This window comes from Corythoichthys intestinalis, chromosome 13 (genome assembly GCF_030265065.1).
Source record: "Corythoichthys intestinalis isolate RoL2023-P3 chromosome 13, ASM3026506v1, whole genome shotgun sequence".
NCBI lineage: Eukaryota > Metazoa > Chordata > Actinopteri > Syngnathiformes > Syngnathidae > Corythoichthys > Corythoichthys intestinalis.
Window position 1 is genome coordinate 52,776,054 of NC_080407.1, and position 16,181 is coordinate 52,792,234.

Below are 16,181 nucleotides of genomic sequence, written 5' to 3' on the forward strand. Positions count from 1 at the left end.
CCCTGTCAAGACCGAAATAAACCTAAATGAACTGAGTTTTTATTTGAGCTAATGTTTTTTAAAATTTATTTGTATTTTAGTCTATAGGTGTATTTTGCCGTTTTTTTGTGGGAATATGTGTTTGAACCATGTGTTAAGAGCATTGTAAAAAAAAAAAAAAAAAAAAAGAATTTTATAGCATTTAAGCTAGCAGACTTTTGCTATGTAAGTTAGCCAGTTTTTATTTTGGTGTACTTATATTACTCGATTAGTCGAACTAACTAGTTCATCGATTAAGGGACTATCAAAATAATCATTGGTGCGACCCTAAATCAATCACCAAATATTCAGTGAGATTCACAAATAAATATCTGTACAATGGTGAAACAATTGTGAATTTAGCTGCTCCCTGTTAAGACCAAAATAAGCTAAGTTTTTATTTGAGCTAATGTTTTTTTTAATGCATTTGTATATTAGTTTATAGGTGTATTTAGGGAATATGTGTTTGAATCATTTAAGGGCATTGTAAAAAAAAAAAAGTTAGCATTTTATAGCATCTAAAGTAGCGGACTTTTACTACGCAAGTTAGCCAATTGTTCTTTTGTTGTACTTAGATTACTCGATTATTCGAACTAACTAGTTCATCGATTAATCAACTACCAAAATAATATTTGGTGCGACCCTAACTCAATCACCAAATATTCAATGAGATTTACGGATAAATATCTGTACAATGGTGAAAAAATTCAGAATTCAGCTGCTCCCTGTTAAGACCAAAATAAACTTAAATAAACTAAAAGTTTTTATTTGAGCTAATGTTTTTTTTAAAAAATATATTTGTATTTTAGTTTATAGGTGTATTTAGCCATTTTTGTGGGAATATGTGTTTGAACTATTTGTTAAGATCATTGTTAAAAAAAAAAAAAAAAACGTTTGATTTTATAGCATTTAAGCTAGTGGACTTTTGCTACATAAGTTGGCCAATTGTTCTTCTGTTGTACTCAGATCCTCATTAATTCATTTTTTTATGCCATTTATTGATTTGGGTGGCTCCACTGCCCTCTAGTCTGCCGCATTTTACATGGCTGAATCCAACTGCTCCATGTTAAGACCAACATAAGCTAAGTTTTTGTTTGAGCTAATGTTTTTTAATGCATTTGTAATTTAATTTATAGTTGTATTGAGCCATTTTCTGTGGGAATATGTCTGAACCATTTGTTAAGAGAATTGTAAAAAAAAAAAAAAAACCCAAACGTTAGCGTTTGATAGCATTTATTTATTTATTTTTATACCGATTAATCGATTATTAAAATAAGCGATATCTGCAGCCCTAACTATTATTATTATGATTATTATTGATTTATTTATACTTGAGGTGGCCGATATATCGGGCCGATATATTGACTTTTTTCCAAATTCTGCTATCGGCCGATCAACTGAAAGATAAGGCATTAAAAAAGGATTTTGATCAGGCAACTGTGGCTGCCCCTGACTGATGGTAGGACCCCGGAAGGACCCTGCTGCAGCTTAAAGTTTTGTAAATATTGTACGAGTTGTTAATCAAGGTAGCTTTTGCCTTTTAGGATGTTTACTGAGTGATCCTCACACTCTAAATGTAACATAACGGACGCCAATAAACTGTTTTAGTCCTGCAATAACAGCAGCAGCACAACACAACTAAATGCAAAATGTTCCAGAGTTTTCCCCAGAAAACTTGCAAAGCCTAATGGGAGAAAAGCCCACTACAAGGGCGTTTGAAAGTACCACTTTTCTAAATTTATGGCTGTCAGCGAGCACTTTCTTTCTGTAATGCAAATCAAAACTGTGTATAAATTTGATTAGTATGATTCAAGCCTATCAACTTTGAGGTAAACACATTCCCTCCCACCGACGCTTACATTTCCTCACACACACGCTCTGCTGGGCCCTTTGCAAGTGACCAATCAAATTGCAGCCTGTGCGATGAGTCAGACATATTGCAATATTATTGCAAATGCTCTGATATACGGTTGATGCAAGTCATTGAAGAGCATTAAAAGATTTGGTGAAAATTCAGGCCTTAAAAAGCATTCATTTAAAGGTTGTAGTCATTAAAAATTGTATAAACATGATGCTTATTTTTGTACATACCGTAATTTTCAGACTATAAGACGCTACTTTTGTCCTTCATTTTGAATCCTGCAGTTTATAGTCCAGTGGGGTTTATTTGTTGACTTTATTTGACAGCGGCGTCATAAGACTGTCATAATTATGACATGACACTATCATGGGCATTACTGAATGCTTATGACAGATGTCCTTAACTCATTTGCTCCCAAGAACGTATAAATCCATTCTATTTTTAATTGTTTCAGTGTCCCAAAAACGTATTTATACGTCTTTTACGTTTTTTTCACAAGAGACATCTCTAGGTTCTGATGCAACTTGGCTCCAAAGCGCAACGCTCAAAATCCATTTTAAAGCAATAAAACTGGCCACTGGAGGGCAGTAGCGCATTTGGTAAGAACTTATATCAAGACTACTTGTTGAGAGAGGGATTGTAAGGCTTTAGTCAATTAAAAAAAGGCTCCAAAGACTGCCAAAATTGACTCTACTCATTTTACGCTGCTTTTTAGCTCTATATACGGGTAAAACGGCGCCTTTATAGATTGAACGCAACAATGCGTAAATGGGTCGTGCAGCGCACGCGTTAATTGCGTTAAATATTTTAACGTGATTAATTTTCAAAAAAATAATTACCGCCGTTAGCGCGATAAATTTGATAGCCCTACTTCAAGCCAAAACTAAAGACTCTGGATGAGTGTAAGGCATTTTGTCTGTAACGTTAAATCCAATTAGAAAACGATTTAATTAAAAAATATATCTATATTAAAAAAAAGGCATGTCCGATATTTTTTTGCCGATTCCGATACTTTGAAAATGACGTGATCGAACCCGATCGATCGGGACATCTTTATAAATAAGTATCTATGTAAGACAAAAGAACAATTGGCTAACTTGGATAGCAAAAGTCTGCTAGCTTAAATGCTATAAAACACTTTTTTTTTTTTTTTTTTAACAACGCTCTTAACAAATGGTTCGGACACATATTCCCACAAATACGGATAAGTATACCTGTAAACTAAATTACGACTGCATTAAACATTTCAAACAAAAACTTGGCTTATGTTGGTCTTAACATGGGGCAGCTGGATTCAGCCATGTGAAATGAGGCAGGCTAGAGGGCTGTGTATCCACCCAAATCAACAAAACTATTACAACGCCACTTTAATTAAACGAATACTCCAAGCAGAAAAATTTAATTCGAATCCTTTCTTTCTAATCGAATACTTGAGTTAATCGATTAATCGTTGCAGCACTATTTGGGATTATTATTTGTTTGTGGATTGGACAAGAGGATTCGGGAGTTTCTGTTGTCCGGGCAACGAGGGTTGTGGATTTTCCCAACTCAGAGTCAAAGGGGCTCTTGGAGTCTTGTCAGTCGTGTTATCAGGTGGATATCGAGCGTTCTTCTGTGTTCCTTGTGTTGGGACAGAGCGTCCCGCCATTTGTTCTGGACTGTCCGGGATTGCGAGAGTTGGTGCGTCAATCATGACGCACCGGTGGGCTTCTGTGATAAGAAGGCGTTGTTTATCCCTGATGCTAAGTGCTATTTATTTTATATTGGGTTTGATAGTGTAATACAAATAGTCCAACAGTAACTACGAGAAACGATACTATTCCCTGATTGATTAAATTAAATGTGTTAGAATAATGCAAACAGTTAGACGGTGCCTACAAGAAAGGGTACGATCTCCTTCAACTCAGAAGCACTGTGTGTGCCATATGTGCTTGCACAAAAAAAAATGATGTTCCTCTTTCACACAGCCACTGGAAAGAAAAATGTTGTTTAATCCATCTGCAGGTGACCAAGAAATCATGATTTTACAACACTGTGCTGGTCTTCCCTAAGGCAAAACACTACCGCTTTTGTCCACCTGTGTCACTAAAACTGATGCTGACCAATTATTAATTTACTAGTTTGTTTTATTCTTCTTTTGTAGGGGCGCAGAGGAAAGGACAGGAAGTCAAGGCATTACCTGGAGGGTCTCTGCCAATCCACGTTTTAGTCGGAGCGAGCGAGAAAGGCACCGAGAAAAGGGAAGGAACAGGAGTGCGTGTCGCCTCTGCTCTCGGCAGCTGTTCCAGCAGCCAGCTTTCTTTTTGTTTTTGTTTTTTTTGTTTTGTTTATTTTTTGTCGGCTGTAGCCTGTGACTTTGCAAATGTTCCTTTTTGGATGAAGTGGTTCAGGTTGGGACCTTAAATGTGAGATCTAACTGCTGTAAAAACCCAGAGTGCGAAGGATATCGAAACAAAAATCCTAGCAATTCTTCTATTTTCTTGTTCCATTGATGATTTCCAAAGTTTTCTTTTCAATGTTTTACAACCTTAATCGGCTGTGAGTAGCAGGAGCTTCCATTCTCCAATCAGTGGTCGGAGACCTTCCTTACCGATCACGGACTGATAACCCGGTACCTCTCAAGCACCTACAACTGGCAGCTATTCTTGTGGATGTGTATTTTTTTGGGGAGGGGGGGAGCCCTGTGACCACAGCTTAAGCACCACTCAGCCTTCAAGTCACCCAAGCCTAACTAAACCTAGCCAGCTCCAGCCTGGTCCTGCCCAGTCCTGCCTGCTCCGAAATATCTGGACAGGGTAAGCGCGTTCGCGTAATAATACGCAAACGATAGTCATGACACGAAAAATGCATTTGCTTCCCAGATACTCGTTTCTGTGTGGACGTGAAGAACATGACTGCTGAGACTCTCAACTTTGGCCCAGAATGGTGAGAGACTTTGATTGCATTCTACAACCACGAGAATCGATGCGTTCTTAAAATTTGGGTTAGTCCGGGTCCTTGAAAATGCTTGGATGTTACTGTCGTGTTTTCAAGGTTTGAAAAATGCTTGAATTTTGCGTCTTGAAAATGCTTGTGAGTGTTTAGGGCTCTACCAAACCATTATTTTTGGACAGAGCCCCTAAAGGGACATCGACAGAAATGAAATTCATTTTAGCAATTTGGTGCGCACCAGAAATTGTCTGGGAAACATTAGCATTATATAGCATTTAAGCGAGCGGACTTTTGCTATGTAAGTTAGCTAATTGTTGCAATTGGCTAACTTGTTCAGGAAAATTCCGTTCGTTTAAGCGAGCGGACTTTTGCTATGTAAGTTAGCTAATTGTTGAAATTGGCTAACTTGTTCAGGAAAATTCAGTTCATTTAAATGCTATATAATGCTAATGTTTACAACGATTGGCTAACCTGCATAGGAAAGTCTGCTAGCTTAAATCCTATACAATGCTAATGTTAACAACAGTTGACTAACTTACATAGGAAAAGTCTGCTATCTTAAATGCTATATAATTCTAATGTTCACAACAACTGGCTAACTTTAATCGCAAACATTTGCTAGCCTTATAGCTATATATATCTGGTAAACATTAGCATTATATAGAATTTAAGCTAGTGGACTTTTGCCACGCAAGTTGGCTAACTTGTACAGGAAAATGCGGCTAGGTTAAATGCTATATAATGCTAATGTTAACAACAAGTGGCTGACTTGCATGGGAACATCTGCTAGCTTAAATGCTATATACTGCTAATGTTTACAACAATAGGCTAACTTGCATAGGAAGGTCTGCTAGCTTAAATACTATATAATGCTAATGTTTACAAAAATTGGCTAACTTGCATAGGAAGGTCTGCTAGCTTAAATGCTATATAATGCTAATGTGTACAACGATTGCCTATCTTGCATAGGAAAGTCAGCTAGGTTAAATGCTATATAATGCTAATGTTAACAACAATTGGCTAACTTGCAAAGGAAAGTCTGCTAGCTTAAATGATATCTAATGCTAATGTTTACATCGATAGGCTAACTTGCATAGGAAAGTCTGATAGCTTAAATGGTATATAATGCTAATGTTTTCAACGATTGTCTAACATGCATACGGAAGTCAGCTAGCTTAAAAGCTATACAATGCTAATGTTTACAACAATTGGCTAACTTGCATACCAAAAGTCCGCCACCTTTAATGCTACACAATGCTAATGTTTACAACAATTGGGTAACTTGCCTACCTAAAGTCCGCTATAGTAAATGCTATATAATGCTAATGTTTACAACAATTGGCTAACTTACATAGGAAAGTCTGATAGCTTAAATGCTTTATAATGCTAATGTTTACAACAGTTGGCTAACCCACATTGGAAAGTCTGCTAGCTTAAATGCAATATAACGCTAATGTTTACAACAATTGGCTGACTTGCATACCAAAGTCCGCTAGCTTAAATGCTATATAATGCTAATATTCATAACAGCAGGTTAACTTCAGTAGGCTAACTTAGGCAAACATTCGCTTACTTAAATGCTAAATAATGCTAATTTTTACTAGATAGTGCCAATCTGGTGCGCACCAAATTTATTTAATTTCTGTCGATGTCCCTTCAGGGGCTCCTTATTTTTCTCCCGATTAGTTTGTGGACTATTTGTAAGACTTGCCTTGCGATTATTTTTTGGTTGATGATTATTAATTCTAGAGGTCAACCCAAGTTATCGGCCAGCCGATACATATAAACGTTTTACCAACATCGGCCGATTAACGACAACAAAAAAAGCTGATGAAAAAAGATTTTGATCAGGCTTTTGTGTGGGCAACCGTGGCCGCAGCTGACTGACGGCAAAAACCAAAAACAGGTTAACTTTAACCTTCAAATTCCTGAAAAAGTGCTTGAATTTAGACATGAAAAAGCTGTACGAACCATGTAAAATACAGTTGAAGGAGCCTTCTCGCCCTTCATGCCAAATATGCTCCCGAGTATTCCATTTCCTCTCGCGGCCTCCTTGCCAGTGGATGTTTGTGTAGCGATTAATGGGAGGTGTAGCCTGCCGTTTGGTCACACTCCATTTGGAGCAGGCCGCAACTGCTGTGAACGTTTTTGGTTCGCAGCCAGACAAGAGGATGCTTTTCTCTCTCTCTCTCTTTTGACACATCTGCAGCTGCTTACCTCTCTCTCTCTGTTAGGCTATTTTGTAGCTCAACAGTTTCAAACTTGTGGCCCGGGAGCTAAAATAAACAAATGATCATCAATTTAGATTTTATTCTTTTATACTTGCAAGGAGTCACTTTTGAGATTTGAACTTATCCTGCACTGTAAAGGGAGATGCTCCAAAATATCATTGTACAACTGTATAATGACAATAAATGGCTATTTTATTCTATTAAAGTAGGAGCATATCGAGACACCTTTTGGGCTAAAAGGTATCACGATATATCACCTCTTTTATATATTGTCATTAACCAATCTATCCTTAATGGTGCGGTTTATAGTCCAGAAAAAACAGTAAAAAAAAATTGCACATACTCTGCTGGCCAAAAGTATTGGCACCCCTGCAATTCTGTCAGATAATGCTCAATTTCTTCCAGAAAATGATTGTAATTGCAAATTCCTTGGGAGTTATATCTTCATTTATTTGCTTTCAATGAAAAAACACAAAAGACAATGAAAAAAAAAAAAAAATCAAAATCGTTTTACACAAATCTCTAAAAAGGACAAAAGTATTGGCACCCTTTGAAAAATCATGTGATGCTTCTCTAATTATATGTCATTAAAAGCACCTGTTACTTACCTGTGGCACAAACAGGTAGTGGCAATAACTAACGCTTGTACCCAGTTAAAATGGATTAAAGTTGACTCAACCTCTGTCCTGTGTCCTTGTGTGTACTATATTGAGCATGGAGAAAAGAAAGAAGAGCAAAGAACTGTCAGACACAAGACCCTCAGCCTAATATTGGGAGCACAACCTTTAGACAAAATAACTGCGAACAACCGCTTCCGGTATCCATCAATGAGTTTCGTACAATGCTCTACTGGAAAATTAAACCATTCTTCTTTGGCCAACTGCTCCAGGTCTCTGAGATTTGAAGGGTGCCATTTTCAGATCTCTCCACAGGTGTTCTATGGGATTCAGGTCTGGACTCATTGCTGGTTACTTTAGAAGTCTCCAGTGCTTTCTCTCCAACCATTTTCTAGTGCTTTTTTAAGTGTGTTTTGGGTCATTTTCCTGCTGGAAGACCCATGACCTCTGAGGGAGATCCAGCTTTCTCACACTGGGCCATACATTATGCTGCAAAATGTGTTGGTCGTCTTCAGACTCCATAATGCCATGCACACGGTCAAGCAGTCCAGTGCCAGAGGTAGCGAAGCAACCCCAAAACATCAGGGAACCTCCGCCATGTTTCGCCATGGACCATGTTCTTTTCTTTGAAGGTCTCGTTTTTTTCCTGTAAACTCTATGTTGATGCCTCTTCCCAAAAAGCTCTACTTTTGTCTCATATGACCAGAGAACATTCTTCCAAAACGTTTTTGGCTTTTTCAGGTAAGTTTTGGCAAACTCCTACCTTGCTTTTTTATGTCTCTGGGTCAGAAGTAGGTCTTCCTAGGTATCTTACCATAGAGTCCCTTTTGATTCAGACGCCGACGGATGGTACGGGTTGACACTGTTGTACCCTCGGACTGTAGGACTGCTTGAACTTGTTTGGATATTAGTCGAAGCTCTTTATCCACCATCCGCACAATCTTTTGTTGAAATCTCTCGTCAATTTTTTTCGGGGAGGTTAGCCACAGTGTCATTGGCTTTACACTTATTGACGATACTGCGCACGGTAGACACAGGAACATTTAGGTCTTTGGAGATGGACTTGTAGCCTTGAGATTGCCCATGCTTCCTCACAATTTTGCTTCTCAAGTCCTCAGACAATTCTTTGGACTTCTGTCTTTTCTCCATGCTGAATGTGATACACACAAGGACAGAGGTTGAGTCAACTTTAATCCATTTTAACTGGCTGGACGTGTGATTTGGTTATTGCCACCACCTGTTATGTGACAGGTGCTGTTGGTTACACCAATTAGATGAGGTTCACATGATTTTTCGAAGGGTGCCACAACTTTTGTCGGGCCCATTTTTTTGGAGTTTTCTGTAAAATGATCATGATTTAGTTTTTTTCCATTATCTTTTGTGTTTTTTCATTGCTAGCAAATAGGAGTGGGAACCTCTTGGTACCTCACGATACAATTTGCGATACAAAGCTCACGATAACGGTGATCTGACGATATGGCGATACAACGATTATCGATACATTGGTCAGGAAATCATTTTAGGATATTCTACAAACAACTACTAAAAAGAAAAACAAGCTTCTGCTGTGAATTGGAATGAGTTTATCACTAGTAGACGTCCAACCCATTTGAACTGGGAGGGTGGCAGCGAATGAACATTCGTTCATTCGCTGCCATCCCTCCCACTTCAAACGGATTGAACGTCTATGGCCATCAGTGGCAGCCAATGAGGTAATTTTGGGCCATTTAAGGTCATTTACCTGTTAATTTTCAGTTACTTCCTAATGATTTTGGGGTATTTTATGGGTCAGTTCCAGTTCTCTAACTCAAAATAAACAGGAAGTGACCTGGGAATCACCCAAATGATTGGCAGTGACTCAAACTCAACAGGAAATGACCTGTAAATGCCCTAAAATGAACAGCAAGTGACCTGTAAATGCCCCGAAAATCGGACCGAATGACTGTGAGTGCTCTGACATTGACACCTTTTCAAAACTATTATCTCGATTCTTGGCAGGAGCGTATCAATAACGTTTTGGGTTGCAAAGTATCACGATATATCACCATTTCGATATTTGGTCACACCCTTAGTTATACCGTCAGAATATCGTACCGGTACATGCCTAGTGCCAATATTTTGTCCGGCCCATTTTTGGACTTTTGTTTAAAATGATAATGATTTAATTTTTTTCCATTCTCTTTTGTGTTTTTTCATTGCAAACAAAATCAATCAATATATTACCGCATTGGCCCGAATATAAGATAGTGTTTTTTTTGCATTGAAATAAGACTGAAAAAGTGGGGGTCGTCTTATATTCGCGGTCTAGACGTTATACCCATTCACAACGCTAGATGGCGCCAAATATTGAAGCGATGTTCTGTCATGAGAGATCTCAGCTACTCTCAAGTTTATCCAGTTTGCATTATTTTATTGCAGTGTTTTTTCCTTATTCAGATTTGTTTCAAGACTACAGCCACAGTTAGACTTTGATGGTTAATGCAGTTATTGCAATTTTGTTGTTTTATCACAATAGATTGGTTTATTTACATTTCAAAAAACAGAAGCCATTCATTTACAAATGTGATTGCGCTTTAGTTTACATTAGGGTTGTTCCGATCATGTTTTTTTGCTCCTGATCGTTTTAGTTTGAGTATCTGCCGATCCCGATATTTCCCGATCCGATTGCTTTTTTTTTTTTTTTTTCTCCCGATTCACTTCCAATCATTTCCGGTAATTTTTCCCGATCAATATACATTTTGGCAATGCATTAAGAAAAAAATGAATAAAACTCGGACGAAAATATACATTACAGTACATAAGTACTGTATTTGTTTATTATGACAATAAATCCTCAAGATGGCATTTACATTATTAACATTCTTTCTGTGAGAGGGATCCACGGACAGAAAGACTTGTAATTCTTAAAGGATAAATGTGACTTTGTAGATTGTGACTAAATATTGCCATCTAGTGTATTTGTTGAGCTTTCAGTTAATGCAGTGCTTCTCAATTATTTTCTGTTACGCCCCCCCAAGCAAGACGTAAATGTTTCGCGCCCCCCCAAACTCTCCGCCGCCACTGTAAATAGTATTATTCGTCTATAAAATTACTATTATAAATACGCATCTGCCTAACATTGTGTCCTTTTTTTCTAATAAAGAAAAAAAGTAACAGATCAACTTATAATAAAGTATAACTTTATTAACATTGTTTTGTTTGTAACAGAGAAGACTTGACGTGCATCAATTTGCCTGAATTTAAAAAAAAAAAAGTCACATTCAAACTGTAAAAATACACTAAAGGTATTTTTGACCATTTGATACAGAAAAATAAAATGTAATAAAATCCGTAAATAATAACAAATTCAAATTGATTAGAAAAATTTACTCATGAGGACAATATGCCAAAAAATTTGACCGAAAAAACAAAAATGAATAAAGGAAAAAAAGAGTGTCCTTGGACAGAAGGACAGTTTTTATTTTTGCTGCTCACACTCAGTATTACCTCCTTTGCAATGGTTTGGAGTCATTATGCAATGAGCATGCTAACAATGCTCACTGGTTTACTGATATAACACTGACAAAGCAGGACTATTGTTGGCAATATTCGGCACGTTTTCGCTGAAAAACAATCAAGCGGCTTATCTATGAGATTGGGGTCGAATGTCTTTAAGTGGCGTCTTAATTGATTTGGCTTCTGGCAGTCCGCTATAATTATTTTCAGACACAGTAAACAGTAGTCTTTCCTCATCACCCCACTGTATTAAAAGTCAAAGCTAAAAGGCAAACGGCCCGAAAAAAGCGCATTCTCGGCGGCCGAGGTAGAACCGTAGGTGAGGGCGGTCGTCGTGACGATCCCAAGCCGAAAATGGCACTTCTCGGGCGGCGACGTGAGAACCGGACAAGACAGTGGGTCGCTGTGTGAGTGAGTCCGGTCGGAAAACGGCTTTCGAAAACGGCGGCGGCGCACTGCTCTCCATGTCTGTTTTCTGTGTGCTGAGTGCTCTTCCTTAGTTCAAAAATACTGCACGCACTCTGAAAATGAGAGCGCCACTGCCACCCACTGAGTGCATGTGCAAGTACACTTTATTCCAGTCCGGCAAAAAAAAAAAAAAAAAAAAAAAGCATGTTCCCCGAGGACACATGCGCCCCCCCGGCATCGCTCTGCGCCCCCCCAGGGGGGCGCGCCCCACTATTTGAGAAGTACTGAGTTAATGATACTGTAGCCATTTAACTGTTCTGCCCAAATGCATGATGGGAAGTGCAACCATGATTGTGCGTAGTAATTCACTCTACTCCTTTTACGCTGCCTTTTAGCTCTATATACAGGTAAAACGGCGCCATTACAGATTGAACGCGACAATGCATGAGTGGGTCGTGCAGCGCATGCGTTAATTGCGTTAGATATTTTAACGTGATGAATTTTTTAAAAAATTACTGCTGTTAACGGGATAAATTTGATAACCCTACCTTAAGCCTAAACTAAAGACTCTGGATGAGTGTAACATATTATGTCTGTAACGTTAAATACAATTAGAAAACGATTTAATTAAAAAATATATATATATATTAAAAAAAAGGCATGTCCGATAGTTTTTTGCTTATTCCGATACTTTGAAAATGACGGGATCTGACCTGATCGATCAGGACATCTGTAGTTTACATATTTAAATGTTCAGATATTAGGATTTTTGAGGCAAAATAACATGCTTTTTCTCTCAAATATATTGTTATAATCATCAGTTTCAGATGTACTGTCATTATTTTCTGGATAAAAATTAATTTGGTGTTCAAAAAGTCTTTTTTTCAAACTTGAGTCTTGAAAAAGAGGGGTTCGTCTTATAATCAGGGCCATCTTATATTCGGGCCAATACGGTACATTCGTAGTTGCAATCATTTTCTGGGAGAAATTGAGCATTATCTGACAGAATTGCAGAGGTGCCAATACCTTTGACCAGCAGTGTATTATGCTCATGAGATTTTATGTGAAAATAAAAGGTTGCGGCTGTTGTTCATACTAAGTTTTGACTTTGTTGGCTTTGCCACACGCTCACTATGCTAACACCCTACGCCCACGTCCTCTCCGAGGTACATATGGTTTAGATGTGGGCCCGTGAGTCAATAACGCGCCTCTGAGAGGCAAGTGAATGGAGCCATTGTTCCGCTCCCGGCCTTGGAACCTCGTCTGTCTTGTAGCAAATTGGAAAAAAGCCGAGTGCATTCAGGGTAGGAGTTAATTCGTCACAGAATGTTGTTTTTTTTTTTTTGGTGCGGGCGATTGGTTGGGTAGATTTTTTTTTTCAATTATTCAGATGTAAACAATTATAATTGCATAATATGTAAAAGTAGAGGTGTACGATAATTATCGGTCCGATAATAGGAATTATGACATCATCCCAATAAATCCAATAACATTGTATATTATCGGGAGGCCCAATTCGGGCCTATTAATATTTTGGGACGGTGTTGGTGGATTGGGATGTGTGCGTTTGTTTCCACTCCTTTTACATAACTATATAATGTTATTGGATTTATTGGGATGATGTCATAATAATTTGTACATCATAGATATCACATTTTTACATGATGGCAATCATGTTTTTACATCATAGATGTCCCGTTATTACATGATAGTTATCCTGTTTTTACATGATATTTATCACGTTTTTAGATGATAATAATCACGTAACTCCTGTTCATGTCATCATGAAAATTCTGGTCAGGCCAAAGGCAAATCTATGCTGAATCCACCACTAGTATTTTTGACCTACAGGAGCTCAAAAACTCAGGTGAATTTACATTGAAAAATTATATATATATTATCGGTTATCGTATATGTATCAGCCTTAAGGAGCAGGAAGTTATCGATATCGGTATCGGTTTCAAAAAATGGATATCGTGCACCCCTATGTAAAAGGTAGTCATTTAATTCAGCAGCACCTAGTGAGTTAACTACTTTTCTAGATTATACACACGTTTACCTGTTCCCGTCCCAACCCAGGCTACGTGCACTGTCCAGTGGGGGGAGTGTGACGTCCCCCCCTCCCTCCCCCGCCATGCCAAAGTACAAGCTGGCCGATTACCGCTACGGCCGAGAGGAGATGTTAGCACTTTATATCAAAGACAACAAGGTGAGTTTGCTCTGCTCTCTATATGAAGATCTGCCTTTATTTTGGTAGCGCGTTTCCCCTAAGACTCCGTTGTTGTTTATTTAAGGTCCCGGAGGAGATGCAGGATAAGGAGTTTGCTGCTGTTCTGCAAGAAGAGCCCATGCAGCCATTGGCACTGGTGCCTCTCACTGAGGAGGAGCAGGTCAGCCTTTTCAATCAATGGCATACTGAAGAAAGCCTTTCCATTGGTTGACATAGATCATCTTCCTTCTCCTCGCAGAGGAACTTCTCCATGTCTGTAAATAGCGTGGCTGTGCAGCGGCTCTTGGGTCGGCCGGCGGGCGGAGCTTCCCCGGCCGGTGCGGTCCGAGGACGAGGCGCCACACGGGGCAGCAGAGGTAAGATTTCTCTCTTTAGAAAGGGCTTCAAATAAAGCGACTTGCTTATTTGTTGTTGTGTAAATAGGCCGGGGCCGTGGGGAAGGTGGATTCTACCAAAGAAGTATTGAAGATGCCGAGGTGAGCTTTGGACGAAGTTCCAGAGAGATACATCGTAGCCAGAGTTGGGATGACCGGTAAGGAAAAAGGAAATCTATTTTCTGAAACTTTTCAGACTTTGTGCTGCAACAGTTAATCGATTAACTCGAGTAATTTGACGACCGCATATATTGGTAAATTGGAGTTGGACGATATGAGTTATAGGTTAAGCATAGACTTCATAATGTATTGACGGGGCGTGGGGCCGATTTAATGGGGGCCTATCTCCGTCAAAGCTGACCGAGTGGAAACACAAAGAGAGTTTGTTTTTTGTTTTTTTTAATTCTTGTGAATAAATGCTTAAATCCCTGAATTCTTTATAGATCAGGGTGTAAAACAGTCTCGATTCTTGGTGAAAAGCAAAAAAAAACCGTGCAGTTATCATTTGTTTTACATAAATATTATTAACTATTCCGCTAGTCAGTAAGCAATTTAGCTGCCGCCATATAACAAAGAGCTTTTTCTGTTGAAAATTCTTTTGAATAAATGTTTAAATCCTTGTATTCTATATAGATATGGACGTAAAACAGTCTAGATTCTTGGTTAAAGGCAAAAAAAAAAAAAAACCCTGCAGTTATCATTTATTTTACGTAAATATTGCGAACTATAATGCTGGTCGGAGAGCAAATTCGCAGCCGCCATATGTAAACAGAGCCTTTTCCATTAAATTCTTGTGAATAAATGCTGAAATCCCCGTATTCTTTATAGATATGGACGTAAAACAGTCTCGATTCTTGGTTAAAGCAAAAAAAACGGGCAGTTTGCAGTTATTTTACATAGATATTGAGAACTACGCTGCTAGTCGGTAAGCAAATTAGCGGCCGCCATATCATAAAAAGCTTTTTCCGTTGCAAATTCTTGTGAATAAATGCTTAAACCCATGAATTCTTCATAGATATGGATGTAAAACAGTCTCGATTCTTGGTTAAGAGCAAAAAAACCCTGCAGTTAGCATTCATTTTACGTAAATATTGCGAAATATGATGCTAGTCGGTAAGCAAATTAGCGCCCGCCATATGTATACAAAGAGCTTTTTCCGTAGAATTGTTGTGAAAAAATGTTGAAATCCCTGAATTCTTTATCGATATGGACGTAAAACAGTCTCGATTCTTGGTTAAAAGCAAAAAAAAAAATTTTTAATTTTTCATGTTCCTTATCCGATTACGCAATTATTCCAACTAATTAGATCATCAATTAATCGACTACTATAATAATCGATAGCTGCATATGGGGTGCCGTTTGTAAAGCAGCACATGCTGAAAATTACAACATTTTCTCACATTTAGCGCCACAGTGTTGAAAACGTGGTGTGAAATTTTTAGTCAAAATTTTTTGCACTCATTATTTCGCAACCTCAATATTCGTTTTTAAATAAGAAGTTCTGGACCTGAATGTTTAAATCCAGAACTAAATATTTAATTTAAATCTTACATTTGTATCCTCAATGCTAAATCTGGAAACGGTTGGAACTAAATATTTAGCTTAATATGCAAATTCACATGACTGGAGACCGGAAGTAACAAAATAAAAGCTGGAGCACACAAAATACTCTTTAAATAGTTTTTGCTAAATATTTATTTTACCTATTTGTTGTTATTATCACAATGACTCATTTCCAAGAGCAGACTGCAACCGTTAAGTAGGTTTTATTCATTTTCAAGCAACGTAAACAGACAGCTGCTCCACTAGCTTTTATTCTGTTACTTCCGGTCTCCAGTCATGTGAATTTGCGTATTAAGCTAAATATTTAGCTCCGAATGTTTCCTGATGTAACATTTAGGATCTAGGATCTAAATTTAAGATTTAAATCAAATATTTAGTTCTGGATTTAAACAATCAGGACCAAAGCTTCTTATTTAAAAATATTTAAGTTGCTAAATAATGTTGTAAATGTGC

General features: G+C 38.0%; 1 protein-coding gene across 5 annotated transcripts in view; it reads left to right on the forward strand.

The window, feature by feature from the left end:
• gigyf1a (GRB10 interacting GYF protein 1a) overlaps positions 1–16,181 on the forward strand; it is a 31,554-nt gene that overhangs the window by 1,774 nt on the left and 13,599 nt on the right. For all 5 annotated transcript variants that reach the window (XM_057854967.1, XM_057854970.1, XM_057854971.1 and 2 more), the window contains exons 2-7: positions 4,023–4,674; positions 4,741–4,804; positions 13,641–13,770; positions 13,856–13,951; positions 14,030–14,147; positions 14,215–14,323. In XM_057854967.1, the coding sequence (XP_057710950.1) occupies positions 4,770–4,804; positions 13,641–13,770; positions 13,856–13,951; positions 14,030–14,147; positions 14,215–14,323 (488 nt within the window). In that variant the 5' untranslated portion in view covers positions 4,023–4,674; positions 4,741–4,769. The remainder of the gene's footprint in view (positions 1–4,022; positions 4,675–4,740; positions 4,805–13,640; positions 13,771–13,855; positions 13,952–14,029; positions 14,148–14,214; positions 14,324–16,181) is intronic.